Source organism: Eschrichtius robustus, chromosome 13, assembly GCF_028021215.1.
Source record: "Eschrichtius robustus isolate mEscRob2 chromosome 13, mEscRob2.pri, whole genome shotgun sequence".
NCBI classification, from domain to species: Eukaryota; Metazoa; Chordata; class Mammalia; order Artiodactyla; family Eschrichtiidae; genus Eschrichtius; species Eschrichtius robustus.
The window spans coordinates 41,919,556-41,939,158 of NC_090836.1; the positions used below are offsets into that span (position 1 = coordinate 41,919,556).

The 19,603-nt window shown below is 59.2% G+C and overlaps 1 protein-coding gene across 1 annotated transcript; it reads left to right on the top strand.

Annotated features, from left to right (window-relative positions):
• The first annotated feature begins 847 nt into the window (after nucleotides 1-847).
• On the top strand, nucleotides 848-19,366 carry KCNH3 (potassium voltage-gated channel subfamily H member 3). Its single transcript, XM_068560801.1, has 15 exons — nucleotides 848-923; nucleotides 2,384-2,617; nucleotides 3,067-3,201; nucleotides 4,099-4,232; nucleotides 4,677-4,920; nucleotides 5,299-5,456; nucleotides 5,540-5,747; nucleotides 9,637-9,918; nucleotides 10,219-10,418; nucleotides 10,905-11,154; nucleotides 16,189-16,406; nucleotides 17,126-17,457; nucleotides 17,857-17,963; nucleotides 18,601-18,677; nucleotides 18,770-19,366. The coding sequence occupies exons 1-15, from the start codon at nucleotides 848-850 to the stop codon at nucleotides 19,364-19,366; spliced, it is 3,252 nt and encodes a 1,083-aa protein (XP_068416902.1).
• Nucleotides 19,367-19,603: the final 237 nt, after the last annotated feature.

Sequence of the window (19,603 nt, forward strand, 5' to 3'; positions counted from 1 at the left end):
CGGTCTTCACCACCTCCACCTGCTGGCCCAGCCCCCTTTCCCATTACATTTTTCTTAGGGGAAATCTTCTAAACCACGCACCCCCCGCTCATCCCCCGCCTGAGCTCTCCTCAGGTCCCTCCGGGGGAGGAGAGGCTGCCAGGCTCTCTGAGAACCCCCATGCTGCAGAGAAAGACGCCTCGCCCCTGCGGCTGAGTCTGCCCGAGCGGGACCAGGCGCTTGCCCGTCGTTCTCCGAGGGGCGGGCGGGGCGGCTCGGGGTGGCCCGGGCGACCTGCGTGGCGCGGGTAGGGAGGGAGGGCGCCGCTTCCCCTGCCCCCGCGAGGTCCCGAGGGGAGGGGGGGATCCCTCGGCAGGAGGCCTGTCCCTTTAAGGAGGCAGCCCTGCCTGGGTGTGCCCCGTCTCCATGGTTACCCCGGTGCTGGCTGCGGGCGCCGGAGGGAGGGAGGGAGGCTGCCGCTTCTCCCCGACAGACGGAGGTAGCTGCGGGGATCTGGTGCCCAACGGAGCCCGAGCCGGAGCCGACCCGCAGCCGAAACGGGAGCCCCTGCTGCAGCCACCTCGAGCCGAGGGTGCCGAGAGAACAGCGGGCGCGGAGCCGGGAGTCCGGGAAGCGTGGGCGGCCAGGGCGCGAGGAGCCGCGCGACATGCTCCGGGCCCCGACGGCGGGGACGCCCCCTTGCGCGCGGGCGGCTGGCGGGACCTGCGAGCCCGGGGTGGGCATTGCTCCCCGACGGCTGCGCTAGGGGGCGCGGGGCCCGGCGGGGGGCGGCCGAGTTGGGCGCCCTCTCCCGGCGCTGAGCCCCCGCGCCCCGGAGGGATGGGGCAGGCGGCCACAGCCGCCTAAGATGCCGGCCATGCGGGGACTCCTGGCGCCGCAGAACACCTTCCTGGACACCATCGCCACGCGCTTCGACGGCACGCGTGAGTCCCGACCCTCGCCCCACTGGCTCCCGGACCCGCTGTCCCTGGCCAGTGTTCCCGTCAGTCCTGCACCCAGTCATCTCAGCCTGGAGCCCTCCTGCTCTCGCCCTCCCTTCCCCGAGCCCCACTTTTAGCTGGGACCACCGTCTCCTTCCAGACGCCGTTTCCGAAAAATTCAGAGTCAACACTGCCCCGGGCCAGGCAAAATGGCTAGAACTCTCTGGGTTTGGGGGCCGGTCATGTCGTCTGTTCCTGGGGTCGCGAACCCCGACCTAGTCAGTCTAACCCATCCCATCCCTGCGTCTGGCGCTATCCCACCGACACTACCCTCGAACTGGCGGGTTGGGAAGTGAGGCAAGGAAGCGGTGCTCAAGGGACAGCCTAGAGGCTAAAAAAACAGATTTAGAAAAGAGGTTTGCAAACCGAGATAGAGTAGGCGGGACTCAGGAGAGCACTGTTAGTCCAACCTCACCTCACCACCTAAACCCACCAGCCTAAACCCACTGAGCTCTCTAGCCCCAAAAAGATAGGTTTGGGGACTCCCACTAAGACTGGGGAAGTTTGGAGAAGGTGACCGGAGCTTCTGGATCCTGGTTTTCCGGGGCTCTGAGCACTGGGAAAGTCGTGAAAGCCCCCTCCCTTCTTCTCCTCCCTCAAACTCACCCCCAGTGGGGCTTCCCAGCTCTCTGCTTCTGTCTCTGGTTCCTGATAGGGGTGGAAGCCCATCTCTGAGACCACCCCCACCCCAGGCTTCTCCATCTGCTTTGCCTGAACTTGGCTCCTGCAGCCTGCTGATTCAGCGCCCCCCACTCCCCAATACACTCCTGGCTCCAGGCTGCCAGAGCTCAGCTACCGTTCTTACACCCCCATTGTGGATCACATTCACTAATTCCTGAGCCAGGGGCTCAGGCAACTGGGGCTCAAACAGAGTGCAGAATAGATGGTGGCTTGGATTGCCTCTCCGTCCAAGTGTGTCTCGGTGGGAGGAGCCAAATAGCCAACCTGAGTACCTGGCTGGTGAGTGAACCTGGCAGAGGCTGGCGGGGCGGGGGGAGGGGGGCTGAGGCTGGCCTAGAACTGGTCCTGCAGTCCTCCTTTGGACATCCCTAACCCCACACCTTACCCCAAGCTGCTCAGGTCACACTCCAGAGGGCACAGCACCCACACGGGGCTGCATTGACCAACCTCAGGGCTCACACATGCCAATTCTTGAATGCACTTATACACACGATGCTAGGAGTGGGACCTTGCAGGGCACCGACACACAGGTGACACTCTAATTCCTGTTCATAAACAGCTCCTGTCCTAACCCTCCCCCAACCCCCCATCCCAAACACTCACACACAGGATTCCTGGGATTCGTAACACCTGCCCTTTGATTGCAGGAAATTGGGAAAGGAGGGGTAGTAGACCCTGTGCCCCTTCACCCCACACCTCCTCTGAGAGGTGCTCTCTTGCAGATAGTAACTTCGTGCTGGGCAACGCCCAGGTGGCGGGGCTCTTCCCCGTGGTCTACTGCTCTGATGGCTTCTGCGACCTCACGGGTTTCTCCCGGGCCGAGGTCATGCAGCGGGGCTGTGCCTGCTCCTTCCTCTACGGACCAGACACCAGTGAGCTCGTCCGCCACCAGATCCGCAAGGCCCTGGATGAGCACAAGGAGTTCAAGGCCGAGCTGATCCTGTACCGGAAGAGCGGTGAGGGGCCACCTGGCCAGCCTGCCTTACTTTCGTGGTCTCACCCAGCCTGGTACCCACCCCATCCACAGTCCTTCCTTTCCGATCCCATCTTCTCCATCTCATCCCATCTTCCCACATTCCCCTCTCCTCTTTCTCCACCCCTCCTCTTGTTCCTGGCCCCTCCTTTCTTCGGTCCTCACCCCAATCTCAGCTGGTACTCAATTTCCCATCTTGGATTTCCCACCCCAGCAGAAAAATGTCCCCGTCTTACTTAGCAGGACAGATCTATGAACACACATGTCTGACTGTCGTCTCTGCTCTCCCTTGCCTTCCCCCGCCCTGTTGGATCGAGTCTAAGTGTCCTAAGTGGAGCTGGCATGTGCCTTGACCAGGGGTGTCAATGGCCCCTCTGTCACCTTGGCTCGGGTGTAGAGTGGGAGCTGGGCTGAGTCTGCCTTTGTGCCCAGGGCTCCCGTTCTGGTGTCTCCTGGATGTGATACCCATAAAGAATGAGAAAGGGGAGGTGGCCCTCTTCCTGGTCTCTCACAAGGACATCAGTGATACCAAGAACCGAGGGGGCCCCGACAGCTGGAAGGAGACAGGTGGGTGCCTGTGGGGTGCCGATTTGGCTGCTGCGGCTGGGGTGTTGGGTACCTCAAGCCTTGGCGGGGCCATGGTGCCCAGTGTGGGTCTGTGGGCCCCCGACCCTGCCTGCACGCACTGACTCCTGCTCTGCTGGCCGAGGAGCCTGTGCTGCTCTCACCTCCCCAGGCCCAGGTACAGAGAGCTTGTGGAGACAAAGTTGGACTTCTAAAGTCAACTTTACTAAGAAACTGAAAGAAACAAGTTCCACTAGTGCCCATGAAGTACCATTTTCCCACCGATGAGTGAGGCTGAGCACAGACCCACCTGGCTCCTTGTCCTCATGCAAACCTGTCCGGGGAGCCCTGGCCAAAGCCCTCTTTTAAGTCCTTGTGGTCTTTCCCCTCTTGCATCCTCTAAGGGCTGGCGGGGCGGGGGGGCCTTTGGACAGCTCACAAAGCCGTCATCAGAAGCTGCTCCAAGACCTCTTTGCCATTTGGGGGTGTTGGGGGTACTCTCTGTTCCCCATCCCCGCCCCCAGCCCTGGGCGGCCTCGACTCTGCCCAATGGCCTCCTGCTAGCTCTGCACTCCCCACCCTGGGAACCGCCTCCCACTCCTCTGTCAGGCCTTTCCCTGTGGTGTTCCTCTCTTGCCTTGCCTGGGTCCAAACCTCCTTCTCCTAGAAGCAGGCACTGGGAGGAGTGTCTGTAAGCACCCCCAGGACTGCCCGTTGCTGGTGTTGGCAAGTGACTCCAGGAAGTGAGAAATGCTGGAGCCCCCAGCTCTAAATAGACTAACTAGTCAGTGAGCCACACCATTCCGTGGGCCAGCAACTGGTGTCCTACCCGCAAGCCCCTGGGCTGAGGCGCGTGAGTGCTTTGCCCATCATTCTCCCCCCCCACCTCTTCTTTTGCAGGTGGTGGCCGACGCCGATATGGCCGGGCAGGGGCCAAAGGCTTCAATGCCAACCGGCGACGGAGCCGGGCTGTGCTCTACCACCTGTCTGGGCACCTGCAGAAGCAGCCCAAGGGCAAGCACAAGCTCAATAAGGTGGATTGGCGCTAGGGTGTGTGTTTGGGGGGTGGGGCAGGGTAGGGGCCGGTTGAGGAGATGGAGAAGGGGAACCGAGCCCACCACAGAGAGAATGTCCAGGGGGCTACTGAGGCCCCACCAGCACTTCGGGGCTTGTGGTGAGAATGTCACACGCCTGATCTGTCAAAGGTATAGCGGAGAGTTTTGGCCCTGGAGTCAGATGGGCCTTGGCTCAATCTTGGCTCCTCCCCTAAGCAGCTGTGTGACCTCACCTAAGTCACTTGAGCTCACCGATCCTCCGTCTTCTGATCTATAACAAGGGGACTCTGATGCCTGTGTCAGAGGTTGTTTGGAGAATGCAGGGAGAGAAAGGAGGCAGATGCCTGTCCCAGACCCTCTCCAAACTCAGCCTGTGCCAATTTCCTGTCCTCCCTGCCTGGACCTGCCCTGCCTCTCATTCAGGGGGTGTTTGGAGAGAAGCCAAATTTGCCCGAGTACAAAGTAGCTGCCATCCGGAAGTCACCCTTCATCCTGCTGCACTGTGGGTCACTGAGGGCCACTTGGGACGGCTTCATCCTGCTCGCCACCCTCTACGTGGCTGTCACCGTGCCCTACAGCGTGTGCGTGAGCACAGCCCGGGAGCCCAGTGCCGCCCGTGGCCCCCCCAGCGTCTGCGACCTGGCCGTGGAGGTCCTCTTCATTCTTGGTATGTGTGCTCTGTGCCTCCCGCCCCTCCCTGGGCTGGTGACCCCCCGGGCTTTGATGGGGATAGTCTGCATGGCTTCACTGCCCCCCAGTGTCCCCCTTGCTCTCCCCCGTTTATGACTTGTGGGCCTTGAAATCAGACCTAGGTTCCAAATATGTCTTCATCACTAATGGGTTACTTGGCCCTGAGCTAGTCATAGCCTCTCCAAGCTGGTTTCTCCCTCCATCACATAGGCACAACAATATCCACCCTCTGGTTTACTGCGAAAACTAAGACAATGCAGGTAAAGGGCCCAGGACAGTGTTACACACTGAGCAGGTGCCCCGGAAAATGTGGCTCCTCCCCACCGGTGCTGACTCCCGCCCCAACTTCCCCCAGACATTGTGCTGAATTTCCGCACCACGTTCGTGTCCAAGTCGGGCCAGGTGGTGTTTGCCCCAAAGTCCATTTGCCTCCACTACGTTAGCACCTGGTTCCTGCTGGATGTCATTGCGGCGCTGCCCTTCGACCTGCTGCACGCCTTCAAGGTCAACGTGGTCAGTGCGGCTGGGCTGGGTGGGCTTTGGGGCAGGACAGGGGGGCCGGCCCTGGGGTGACCTCCTGCCTCCCCCCACCTCAGTACTTTGGGGCGCATCTGCTGAAGACAGTGCGCCTGCTGCGCCTGCTGCGCCTGCTCCCGCGGTTGGACCGCTACTCGCAGTACAGCGCCGTGGTGCTGACCCTGCTCATGGCCGTGTTCGCCCTGCTCGCCCACTGGGTGGCCTGCATCTGGTTCTACATCGGCCAGCGGGAAATCGAGAGCAGCGCCTCCGAGCTGCCCGAGATCGGTACTGGAGGCTGCCTCTGTGTGTGTGTGTGTGTGTGTGTGTGTGCGCGCGCGTGTGTACATATGTGCCCAAGGAATCCGTTCACTTGAGGGTACGTGCATCAGGGAAATGTGAGTCCAAGTGTGTGTCTGTCAGGGGATGTCCGTGAGCTGATATCAGGTATCAGAGAGATGTGTGCAAGTCTGCATGTGTATATGCTCATAGGTGTGTATCAGGGGCATGTTTGCCAGTAGGTGTGTGTTTGTAAGGAGAATGAGGGGGCTGGCGCGTGTGTGTGCAGGTAGGAGCGTGACAGAGCCACCACCTCGAGGCAGGCCTGCTCTCCTGCAGGGCCACATTGTGGAGGAAGCCTGGTGGGCTGCCTGGGGGAGTCTATTCACTCATCATGGCCTCCTCGTGGTCAAGCTTGTGTCACATTCACATTCGCCCACTCCCTGCCCAGCTGGGAACCCCACCCCTCTCAGAAGACCTCTCCAGGGTTGCTCCGATGCCTGGCGCTTTCCTGCCACCCTCTCAAAAGCTCATCCCTCACCATCTTGGCTCCTAAGGCCCCTTGCCCACTCTTGTCACCTCCGGCAGCATGTTTCTCAGCTGCTTCAGCCCTCCCCCAGCCCGAAATGCAGCCTTTCTCTGCGTCCCACCAGTGTCTTCACTCTCCTTCATTTCACCTCCACTCTTGCAGCTCCTCCCTCTGCTCGCCTCCCACTCAAGTCTTAACACCTGCCAGGAGGGCTTCCACCTCCACCTCTCAACCCCAAATGTCACCCTGCAGGTCACAGTGACCTTCTGGGGCCAAACTCTTTCCCTTTGAAGTCCCTGTAGCACCTGACCCTGCCAGCCATCTCTCTGCCCTGTGAGGAGGCCTCCTCCTGTCCTGGCCATCCCCCCACCACCGCCGCCTTGCTCTCCCTGGGCGATTCCACTGGCACTACGGTGTGAACATCTCAACTTCCATCCTCTCCCTCTGTCTCCAGACCGTTCTGTTCCAACAACGTCTAACTCTCCACGCCCGCAGCTCCAAAATTGGACACACCTTCTTCCTCCCATGCCCTCCAGCCCTCTGGCAACTTCCCCGTAACTGGCCTTTAGCCCCCATTTCCAGTCAGTGGGCAAGAGGCCAGCTGCTCAGATGCCCCCCCCCATGACTGTCTGCTCCTTGATGGGGTCGGTCACCAGGAGTCCAGGTTGGCCTTAGAAACATGCTCTGCTCAGTTCCCAGGGATGAGGAGACTCCTGCGAATCCTCCCTCCCTCGCCAAGCCCACGGAGACTGGTGTGTAGCCCAGAGGCCCACTTGGATATTCCCCAAAGCTCTAGCTGCCGAGCACAGGAACCAAGACGTTGCAGGCAGTATGTCAGCTCCTTGGCGCCCGCCCTTCCCAGAGGAAGGCTGTGGCGGAGGCGGCTCTGGGGTCAGACGGCCCCCCAACGAACATGCTCAGAGGACTGGGAGATGGGTAACGGTGATGCAGAGCCCTGACCCCTAAGTGGGTGAGACACCAGATCCCCAGGTCAGTCCCCTCCCCACACAGAACCCAGACACCCCGTGTCTTGCGTCCATGTGGATCCTCCATTCTGACCACCTCACAGGGGCTGCTGAGCTGACATGAAGAACACCTTTGGCTCCCAGAGGGGCTCTGAGCCCCTCCATGGAGAGCATGGGGCCTGTAAGGGGCTGTCTGACTGTTGGGCAGATCACACCCTTGAACCCTAAGTTCCACAGGGGCTGGTACTAGTTCACATTAGGGGAGTTTCCCAGTCCTTCACATCATCATCTGCCCCTTCTTTCTCCAGGGAAACTACCCCCAACTGGGTGGGAGCCACACCCAGACCTCCCAAAGTCCACCTTGGGAGGGATGTCCATGGGTGAGAGTGGCGCCTCTTGTTGGCCCAGCTCTGTCTGGTGGGAGGTGCCTTCCCTTTGCCTCCTTGCCTTGGTTCTACTGCTCCACTGCCCCTGGTGTGGACATAGAGTTCCAGCCCCAGAATCCCATTAGCCCAGTGGAGATGGGCTGGATTTTCAAAAGACTGTGCTAAATACTGAGGGAGGTCGCTCGGAGCATTTCTCAGTATGAAAACCACCAGCCTCCAGAACGGCCTCTGCAGCCGACACTCCCCACGCAGAGGGACCATCCCGCCACCAGGTCCAGGGGCTGCCAATGCCCCATGACCAAGACTGAGTGAGGAGGGACCCCTCTGCATCCTCCCCTCATCCTCCTGCTTCTCCACCCTCCAGCCCCCTCCTCCTCACCCAGCTACCGGCTTCACCTCAGAGGCCCAACTAAATGACGACTGAAGAGTTTTGTGTACTTCCTTGCATTCTCACAGCACATCTCAAATAACAGGAGGGTGAGTCCTCACCTTGGCTCAGGACTTTACACATCCCCCCAACTCCTTAGCCTGGAGTTTGCTCCCTCAGTGTGGACCCCACATTCTAGCTAAGCCAAGCTACTCGCCTGTACTTGTCTTCACCTCTAGGTTTAGCCCACACCTTTCCCTAGGTCAGGAATGACCCCCTCTCAGTTTGTCTCAAAACTACCCATCCTCTGAGACCAACCACCAGTGTCCCCTTTTCCGGGAAGCCTTCTAGCTCTAGCCAATAGCATGTGGGTTTGAGCCCCATCCCGGGACCCTTGGGTGCTGTGTACCTCTGAGGCATCACTACAGTAAGCTTCTGGGGGTCCCCCGGCTCCTGGCACACGTGCATGAGATTGCTGAATGAATGGGTGGGTGGTGAGAGGAGGGGTGTGAGGGTCACAGAGAGCAGCAGCATGTGCGATGTTAGGGTGAGTGTGGAGTCGGGAGCTGGGGAGGGGCACGTGGAGAGGTGGGTCCCACCGCAGCCTGTGATCCTGAGCCCACCCTCTGGACTTCTATGCTAGATCTGCTCTCTCTCCCTTGCTCCCCATGGCCCCCAGCTCTGCCAGGACCCCTGGGACCTCTGTGGACCCTGGGAACCCCCATCTAACACCCTAGAATTCCCACAGCCCTCCAGCTGGGCTGGGTGACTCTGGGCGGCCGTGGGCTCCTGAGAGACCCCAGTACGCAGCCCCACCTCCTCCAAGGCCAGACCAGAAAATGGGGGGTTGATGAGGAGACTGGGACGATCTTTAGTCTCCTCTCAGTGTCCCAGGCTGGCTTGTGTCTGCGTGTGTACAGAGCTGTGTGCACGGCGGTGGCCTGCTTGTCTGTGGCCTCCGAGTGCACTCACCTGTGTGCTTGTGTCCATGCAGGTGTGTCCCTCTCCTACCTGGGTGTCAGTGTGCAAGCGCCCGCTTACCCTTGTCTCTCTCCCAAGCGTGCACAGGCCGTGGCTGTGCTCCTGGGACTGTGCTCACACACGTGTGTCCTTGTCCTCTCGACTGCATCTGTAGCCTTACTGGTGTGTGCACGCGTCCACGTCGGTGTGCCCGAGAACGCGTGCATGAGGTTGGGTGGTGTGTGTGGTTGTGGGGGGGGATGAGGCTGAATGGGGGGCGGCTTTCCGGAGCTCAGAGAAAAAGCAAGAGGCGTCTGGGAGGACAAGGCAGAGGAGGCGGCCCTGGGGATGAGGCTGTGGCTGGTGCAATGAGCCCCCCAGTCCCTCTGCCCCCTCCAGCTGGGCCCACGGCCCAGGATTAGCGCCAGCACAGGGAGGAGGGTGCAGAGCTCCTCGCTCCAGCCTCGGCACCCAGAGACACCGTTTGGGGAGATGACAGTCTCGACCTCGTGTGCTTGTCTTGGGGAGGGGGGAGGGGGTGCACAGGGGTGCGCAGGGCTGGCAGAGGAGGGACGGACGTGGCAGGAAGCGTTGGGGGTGGATTTGCAGCCATGTGTGTCCCCCCCCCCGGGGGTACCAGCAGGCACACCTGCACCCGCAGTGCAGCAGTGCTGTCCTGCCCCCTCCCCAGGCTGGCTGCAGGAGCTGGCCCGCCGACTGGAGACCCCCTACTACCTGGTGGGCCGGAGCCCAGCTATAGGGAACAGCTCTGGCCAGAGTGACAACTGTAGCAGCAGCGGCAGCGAGGCCAACAGGACGGGGCCCGAGCTCCTGGGCGGCCCCTCACTGCGCAGCGCCTACATCACCTCCCTCTACTTCGCACTCAGCAGCCTCACCAGCGTGGGCTTCGGCAACGTGTCTGCCAACACGGACACGGAGAAGATCTTCTCCATCTGCACCATGCTCATCGGCGGTGAGGCCTGCCCCGCTCCCGGTCCAGGGCCCGCTCCCCGACTCATGCCCTGGGCCACCCATCCCTCCCCACCTCCCACAGGGCCCCGAGGTCCTTCCCAGAGGTGCTTCGGCCTAGGGGCCCCAAGGAACCCGAGCCCAGGGCCAGGAGAGCCCACCTGGCCGCAGGACTCCACCCCACACAGCGGCCGGGGGCCTTGCCCAGCGCGGGGCTGCGGGTGGGGAGGACAGATGTGTCCCGCACGGTGTCCGGCCGGGCCGGGCTGGTCCTGGAGGTGACCCCTCTCGCCACCCTCCCCAGCCCTGATGCACGCGGTGGTGTTTGGGAACGTGACGGCCATCATCCAGCGCATGTACGCCCGCCGCTTTCTGTACCACAGCCGCACCCGCGACCTGCGCGACTACATCCGCATCCACCGCATCCCCAAGCCCCTCAAGCAGCGCATGCTCGAGTACTTCCAGGCGACCTGGGCGGTGAACAACGGTATCGACACCACCGAGGTGCGCAGGCCTCCAGGGCCGGCCCTTCTTCCAGCCTTTACTCCTTCAAGGAGGGTGCGCTCGGCCTAAGATTCCCAGGAGCAGCGGGCTGGAGGGCAAGAGGTGCAGAATTCTGACCTCCCTGCCTCCACTCTCTCCTGGGCGGCCAGCGGCATGGAGCAGAGGCAGCCGGGCCGGCTCGGAGGCCCGTCTCCACGCTCGCTAGGCCTAGAGGCCCTGCTCACTGACGGCCAGGTCTAAGGCCTCGAGGAGGAAAGCAGGGCTGCCCATGGGGGGCGGGGAGGATAAAGTGATTGAGAGGGAGGCAGAGGCGGCCCCCCTCACTGATTGGACCCTGTGTGGAGCTGGATGCTGTGCGGGGGGGCGGGGCGGGGCTCAAGGCCCCTCCCACGCCTGCCCTCGCTCTGAGGCCCTCGGGGTGGAAAGGGCTGGCGGGAGGCTGCCTCCCACTCCACCCTAACCTTCGGCACCTGTTCCCACCCGCAGCTGCTGCAGAGCCTCCCGGACGAGCTCCGCGCAGACATTGCCATGCACCTTCACAAGGAGGTCCTGCAGCTGCCCCTGTTTGAGGCGGCGAGCCGCGGCTGCCTGCGGGCGCTGTCCCTGGCCCTGCGGCCCGCCTTTTGCACGCCTGGCGAGTACCTCATCCACCAAGGCGACGCCCTCCAGGCCCTCTACTTCGTCTGCTCTGGCTCCATGGAGGTGCTCAAGGGCGGCACCGTGCTCGCCATCCTAGGTTTGTGAGGGTGGGACGGAGGACGCCAGGGCTTGCGGGGAGGCGGGTGGAACCAGGGTCCCATCTGCAGAAAACGCGGAGAGAAGACGCAGGCAAGGCCACCAGGGAGAAACAGCCAGGGTGGGGTCAGGAGTAGCCATGGGGCCCTGGGCGAAGCTCAGAGCGGACCCAGTGACCACAAGGCGGCAACACAGGAGGTGAACTCAATCTCGCGGGTGCTGGAGGCCAGACTGAGCGAAGGACCAGCCTTCGGTCTGTGGGGGGACAGAGGGGAGCGCTTCCTGTCAAGGAGGAAAATCAAATGCTAAGGATGAAAGTGCTGGAAAGAGTGTTCAGGCAGGAGAAAGGGAGGCATGGGCGCCATTCTTCTTTTTTTTTTCTTTTTAATTTATTGAAGTAGAGTTGATTTACAACGCTGTGTTAATTTCTGCTGTACAGCAAAGTGATTCAGTTGTACATATATATACGTCCTTTCTTTATATTCTTTTCCATTCTGGTTTATCACAGAATATTGAATATAGTTCCCTTTGTTATACAGCGGGACTTGTGTATCCATTCTATGTATAATAGTTTGCATCTGCTGACCCCAAACTCGAAATCCAACCCTCCCCCACCCCCCTCCCCCTTGGCAACCACAAGTCTGTTCTCTATGCCTGTGAGTCTGTTTCTGTTGTGAGATATGTTCATGTGTGTCATATTTTAGATTCCACATATAAGTGATAACATGTGGTATTTGTCTTCCTCTGTCTGACTTCACTTAGTATGATAATCTCTAGTTCTACCCACGTTGCTGCAAATGGCATTATTTCATTCCTTTTTATGGCCGAGTAGTATTCCATTATATATATATACCACATCTTTTTTTGTTGTTTTTTTAAAAAATTATTTTATTTATTTATTTATTTTTGGCTGCATTGGGTCTTTGTTGCTGTGCATGGGCTTTCTCTAGTTGTGGCGAGCGGGGGCTACTCTTCATTGCGGTGCACCGGCTTCTCATTGTGGTGGCTTCTCTTGCTGCGGAGCACAGGCTCTAGGTGCACAGGCGTCAGTAGTTGTGGCTCACAGGCTCTAGAGCGCAGGCTCAGTAGTTGTGGTGCATGGGCTTAGTTGCTCTGCGGCATATGGGATCTTCCCAGACCAGGGCTTGAACCCATGTCCCCTGCATTGGCAGGCGAATTCTTAACCACTGCGCCACCAGGGAAGCCCAACCACATCTTCTTTATCCATTTGTCTGTCGATGAGCATTTAGGTTGTTTCCATGTCTTGGCTATTGTACATACTGCTGCTATGAACATAGGGGTGCTTATATCTTTTTGAATTAGAGTTTTGTCTGGATATATGCCCAGGAGTGGGATTGCTGGATCATACGGCAACTCCCTTTTTAGTTTTTTGAGGAGCCTCCATTCTGTTTTCCACAGTGGCTGCACCAACTTACATTCCCACCGACAGTGTAGGAGGGTTCCCTTTTCTCCACACCCTCTCCAGCATTTGTTATTTGTAGACTTTTTAATGATGGCCATTCTGACTGGTGTGACATGGTACCTCACTGTGATTTTGGTTTGCATTTCTCTAATAATAGCGATGTTGAGCATCTTTTCACGTGCCTCTTGGCCATCTGTATGTCTTCTTTGGAGAAATGTCTATTTGGTTCTTTTTCGATTGGGTTGTTTGTTTTTTTGTTGTTGAGTTGTATGAGCTGTTTGTATATTTTGGGAATTAAGCCCTGGTCGGTCGCATCGTTTGCAAATATTTTCTCCCATTCCGCAGGTTGTCTTTTCACTTTGTTTATGGTTTCCTTTGCTATGCAAAAGCTTGTATTTGATTAGGTCCATTCGTTTATTTTTGCTTTTATTTCTATTGCCTTCGGAGACCGATCTAAGAAAACATTGATACGATTTATATCAGAGAATGTTTTGCCTATGTCCCCTTCTAGGGGTTTTATGGTGTAATCTCTTATGTTTAAGTTTTTGAGCCGTTTTGAGTTTATTTTTGTGTATGGTGAGAGGGTGTGTTCTAATATACATGAGGCTGTCCAACTTTCCCAACATCCCTTGCTGAAAAGACTGTCTTTTTCCCATTGTAAATTCTTGCCTCCTTTGTTGAAGATTAATTGACCGTAGGTGTGTGTGAACGCCATGCTTGTTCACCGCAACCTCCCCCGCCCACCCCGGCCAGGCCCAAGAGGGGAGATGCTACTTTCCTAGGGAAGGTCCTAGAGCAAGCCCAGGGTTGCGATGGGTGACAGCAGAGCTCAGACTCTGAATACACTTCCCTTCTTGGCAAAAGAAAGAGGTGAAGATGAGGGATCAATTCCCTAGACAAGGAAGGGGAGATTGCGGTTTCGGAACTGACATGATAATAATGCTGGCCCCAGGGGTCCCGCAGCGGGGCCAGCCCTGTGTCCCGGCCCTTACATGCTTCAACTCACACAAACCTCACAAAACCCAGTGCGGAGGAACGATCGCTATTCCATTTTGCATAGAAGGAGACTGAGGCTCCAAGAGGTTAATGAACAGGCAGGCTAGGGCTAGAACCTGGTCTGCTAACTCTAAACCTCAGGCTTCTTAACATTGTGTTCTTAGGTGCTCTGCTCTGGGGAGACTCATCCTGCAGAAAGGGCGCGATTTCAGGGTGGCGGGCAACACGGGGCTGCAGGCTTCAGGGCTTTCAGCAGGGACCCCAGAGGGTGGGGACGCTGTGATCTGCGTGGGTCATGGAGGGCCTCACACACTGATGGAAGGCACCCGGACCACAGCCAAATCCTCAGGCAGCAGCACTTGCAGACTCCCTGTGGGGACAGCTGACGCCTGGAGGGGCTGAAGTTTGTCATTAACCTGGAGAACCAGCAAGACCACATGCCCAGCAGCGACTCCGTGTCCATCCTCTCTTCCTTGAGGAGGATGGTCTTCCAACAGGAAACAGAAGAAAGAAATACCATGCGAGCTGAGAGAGGTGTCGTTCATGAGTTTGACTTCTGGCCCTACGTGGAGTTAATGCCAGGACTCTGAACAAACGGAGTTGTGGCCACTCACATATGGCTGGCAATCCTTGAGAAATGATGGGGAACTGGAGAGATTCAGAAGGGCAAAAAGGCAGATTTTGACAGTGGCAGACTGGTCACTCCAAAGCAAGATTGTCTAGTGGATTATTAAACAGATGGTTTTCAGCTGGGAGCTGAGGAAGCAGCATGGCTGGGAGCTGGCACGGGTCCTGAAAGAATATCTGTTTTCTGATGCCAGGCACCAGGTCTCAGAATATCCACGTTCGGTATTAAGACAGCTTCACGGGTGGCCACCGCCTGTGCCGTGGCCTTTGCCTCCAGAATTCCCCAGCACTGGGACTTATGCCACCTTTGATCCATCCTGTCCCTACCCACACGTTCTGGATGAACTGTTTCCTCTGTTGACGTGGCCACTCTGGATGCCCTGATGGATGCCTGGTTCCCCAGCCTCATCATGGCCTGGTTTTCTGCTTTGCCTTCACCCCATCCCCCACCTGCCTCCTTAGTTGAACATCCAGGTGCTTCCTGCCTGCTCCTTGCAGCTAAGGCCCACGGCACATCTAGCAGTGTCAATTCTGGCCCCTACCTCTGTGTATGAACTAACAGCAAAGTGTGCAAAGTTAGCTGGGGAGGAAAGAGGCAAGACGAAGAGAGGTGAGCTGGGCGACAGTGCAGGGAGGACCTTACAGGCCTTGGTGAGCTGAGCTGGAGGCTCTGGCTGAGAGGCCAGCCTGGAGGGCAGGCTCTGGTCCCTGAGACCAGTGGCATGGAACTCCGTCCTTGGTCCTGTCCTGTTTCTCGTTTTTATCTCCCCTCTTGGATGAAGACAAGAAATACATACTTATCCTATTTCCAGATGACACACGTGAGGACAGAGCTCATTCATCAGATGATCACACTGAGATCCAAACAGCTCTCCGAAGGAACCAGAAGGATGGCCTGAAACCAAGAAAATAAGATTTAACGACGATGCGTTCTACACTTAAATTTGAGCAAAAGTCCATGAACATTTAGAGGAGGCCTTTAAGCTCAGTGAGTTCTGCTGGCAGCGTGAGGCAGCCCACAGCGGGGGCGGCAGCAAGCCATCCTTTTCCTTAGGGATAAGGAGACGCTGTCCGATCTCGTGGAATGTCTGGCCGTGGGTTGAGCTGCCTTGTGAGGGCCGTGAGTGCTCTGCCCAAGCCCTGGTGGCATGCCATCCCTCTTGGGAATGATCTATAGGGGACTCTTTTTGGGAGGGAAGGGAAGGAAATGAACTTTAATTGGCCGTCTATGTGTCAGGCACTTTATCTACACTAACTTATCACCATGTCCCTGATTGGAGACATCCTATTTCATTGATTCTAAGTCACACATTTTTTCCCCACAATTTAACATGTCTGAGATTAGGATGCGGACTCGAGTCGATGCCATTTTACAATCGCTGTCAGCCAGGTGGCAGTCTCAGCCGGGTGGTGGGAAAACCCTCCATTGACACCTTCTGGTAAGATCACGAAAGCACCACAGACTCAGTTCAATACAGGATCTCTCATATAGATGAGGCACCAGGGCTCAGGGAGGTGAAATAACGCGGTCCCCTGCTTTTTTCACTGTGCCACACAGCACTAACTTGCTGGTTCCACATACTGGTTCCTGAACACGCTCTACCTGAGTCGCCTGCAGGGCTTAACAATTGTGGGGTCTGCAGTAGATATTGATTCTGTTGGTAGTGATGGGCCCCGGGGAGTCTGGTTGGTTTAACTTTCCCAGAGGATTCTGATCCACAGGCAACCTGGGAACCACTAGAACTGGTGTCTCAGATCTGAAATTCGGGTTGTTTCAGCACAGTGCTTTGATCCCAACTGTGCTTGAGCACCTGGGTCACAATGCTCTTCACCCCGAGCCTGTCTGAGGAGCCAGTGAGGCAGGCAGCAGGGGTCAGCCAGGGCCCGGGCCCTGCTGCTCCCCTCGTGTCCTGGCTGGAGAGGCCCCACTCGACCCCCTCTCTGGTGGCTGAGGGGCAGGGCTTGCTGACCTCTGCTTCCTCTTCCCAGGGAAGGGTGATCTGATTGGCTGTGAGCTGCCCCGGCGTGAGCAGGTGGTCAAGGCCAACGCCGATGTGAAGGGGCTGACGTACTGCGTCCTGCAGTGTCTGCAGCTGGCTGGCCTGCACGAGAGCCTCGCGCTGTACCCCGAGTTCGCCCCCCGCTTCAGCAGGGGCCTCCGAGGGGAGCTCAGCTACAACCTGGGTGCTGGCGGAGGCCCCGCAGAGGTGAGGGAGCTGGGTCCGTGCGGGGAGGGGCGGGAGAGCTGGGGGGCCTGGTGAGGCGGGCAGAGAAGGGGTTTGTGGGGGTGCCGTGTGAGCACCCCGCACGTGGTGGTGGTGGGGCGCTACGCCCTGCAGCCCCTTCACACTCTCACACTGTCCTTTAGAGCCCAGCCCAGCTCTGCTCAGCCGCCACTCCCAGCTCTCCCGGCCCATGAGACGGCCCGCAAGCCCACCGGTACCAGACGAGGAGGCTGTGAGGTCACAGATGAGGGGTGGTGCCCATGGGTCGGGGCCAGGCAGGCCGCACACTAGTCTCCACACTAGCCCTGCAGTGCCCCCTGCTTCTTCACAGTGACACAGGACTGCTCTGAGGGGCTTTTGAATTTTCCTGCCTCATATTACTAATTCCAAACCGGTTTTTGGTACCAGGTCCTCCTGGATCGTTCAGTTAGCCTGAGGGACCAAGTAGAGGGACAGCGTGTCCACACTTGGCTAGCATTTTGAGGGACAGCGAACGCCTCCGGGGCTTGGTGGCTTTGTGGTGGCAGCAGAAAAGCACCCCCTTCCCCTGCCGAGTCCTTCCTTGGGAGGTGGGAGACACTGGGCATCCTGTTTAACAAAATCAGCTTCTCCCATCTAGGGCAATAAGACCGGGTTGCGGGGTGTGAGTGGGACATAGCAGGGGCTCTCCATGATGATTCCCTGTCCCCCACTATCCCCAGGTGGACACCAGCTCCCTGAGTGGCGACAACACCCTCATGTCCACACTGGAGGAGAAGGAGACGGACGGGGAGCAGGGCCCCGCAGCCTCGCCAGCCCCAGCTGATGAGCCCTCCAGCCCCCTGCTGTCCCCCAGCTGCACCTCATCCTCCTCGGCCGCCAAGCTGCTATCACCGCGTCGAACGGCGCCCCGGCCCCCGCTGGGCGGCAGAGGGCGGCCGGGCAGGGCAGGAGCTTTGCAGGCTGAGGCTGGCCCCTCTGCTCACCCTCGGAGCTTAGAGGGGCTGCAGCTGCCCTCTGTGCCATGGAATGTACCCCCAGATCTGAGCCCCAGGTGAGCGAGCTCTGGGCCACTAAACTCTGGGCAGAGCTGCAGTGATAGGGCTGGGGCCCCGGCCAGGCACACCCCTGCCCTGGATGCCCATCCATCCCTCCAGCCTCCTCCAAGAAGCCTTCCTTGACTCCTCCTCCTCCCCGCTGCCCCCATTCCACCATTCATGCCATGCACTGCTCAGAACTCTCTTGCTGTTTCACCTCATTCAAGCTTGAATCCCCAGTGAAACTGCGAGCTCCTAGAAGAAGGGACCACGTGTTACCCTTCGCTTGGGGCCCCAAGCCCCCGGCCCAGCTCCAAGCTTCTGCAGCCTCTGCGGACAGTGGGGCATCTTGTCCCATGAAACACTGCAGTGGCTGTCTGTCAACTGACTTGTTGTCCTGGCGCCTGCATCCACAGGGTAGTAGATGGCATTGAGGACGGCTGTGGCTCTGACCAGCCCAAGTTCTCTTTCCGGGTGAGGCGGTCTGGCCCAGAATGTAGCAGCAGCCCCTCTCCCGGACCAGGTACTGGGGCCCGGGTCCGGGGGGAAGTTGGCAGGGCAGCCCCTTTGCCCTGGGAGCCTCTGAGAAAGTGGCAGGGCAGACTTTGGGTGCCCTCTTGCCCTCACCCACCTGCATGGTTTGGGCAGGGCAGTGGGTAAGACCAGCACCTTGGTGTTGGAAGGTAGCTGGAATGGAGCTTGGTGAGATCTCTGCTGCCAGGTCTCTGTGTGACCTTGGTTCTCACCCCAGCTTCCCGTCTGTAAAAAGGTGGCTGTGCATGTTAAATGAGATAATGGTGCTGAAACCCTCAGCACCGTGTCTGGCCCAGTGGGGGGATACAGGACTGGGGAAGCAGAGTTGAAAGTGGCCCCTGGGCAGGCCAGGCGGCCCAGGGAGTGTCCCCTTGCCTGGAGGACAGAACAAGAGACAGGCACAAAGGCAGCTTCCTGAGGGGGAAGCACAAGCCAGTGTGCCCGAGGCCCCCTGGCGGTTTGCACAGAATTCAGCAACTCAGGTAAGGTTGTAAGTAAGTGGCTGTTCCTGGCGGCAGCAGGCCCGGCCAGGCCAGTGTGGTCTGCGCTAAGTGGGCGGAGGCCTGGACCCCGCGCTGTCTTCGTTCACCAGCCCTGGCTGGTAACCCCCACCCTACTGTCCACAGAGAACAGCCTGCGCACTGTCCCCTTTGGGCCCAGCGAGGTGAGGAACACAGACATGCTGGACAAGCTTCGGCAGGCGGTGGGTGAGGGGCAAGGTGGGGGGCGCCTGCTGTTGTGAGGTCCCCACCCCACTGACCACGCCCTCCTCCCACCCTCCTCCCTTCCCTGCAGGTGATGGAGCTGTCTGAGCAGGTGCAGCAGATGCGGGAGGGGCTGCAGTCCCTTCGCCAGGCTGTGCAGCTCATCCTGGCACCCCAGGGGGAGGGCCCGTGCCCTCGGGCGTCGGCAGAGGGGCCCTGCCCCGCCAGCGCCTCTGGGCTCCTGCAGCCTCTGTGTGTGGACACTGGGACGTCCTCCTACTGCCTGCAGCCCCCAGCTGGCTCTGTCTTGAGTGGGACCCGGCCCCACCCTCGTCCAGGGCCCCCTCCCCTCGTGGCACCCTGGCCCTGGGGCCCCCCGGCGTCTCAGAGCTCCCCCTGGCCTCAAGCCACAGCTTTTTGGACCTCCACCTCTGACTCAGAGCCCCCAGGCTCAGGAGAACTCTGCCCCGAGCCCAGCACCCCAGGCCCACCGCCTCCTGAGGAAGGGGCTAGGACTGGGCCCCTGGAGCCCACGAACCAGGCCGAGGCTGCCAGTACTGGAGAGCCCCCGCCAGGGTCAGGGGGCCTGGCCTTGCCCTGGGAACCCCATAGCCTGGAGATGGTGCTTATTGGCTGCCACGGCTCTGGCACAGTCCAGTGGACCCAGGAAGAAGGCACAGGGGTCTGACCGCCAGCCCCAAAGCTCAGTGTTGCCAGACATGCTGCCATCTGCCCAGCCTCAGGGTGGAGGAAGGGTGGCAGCCACCCCTGGGACTCCGTGCTGCCCGCTGGCTCAGGGCAGGGAGCTTGAGAGCAAACAAACAAGGGCCTGGCCCCGGACTCTCACAGGGAGGGCTAGAACTTCTTCAGCCGCAGGCCCCAGGCTAGGAATCTTTGGGCTCCTACTCCTGGGGCCCTTCCTCAC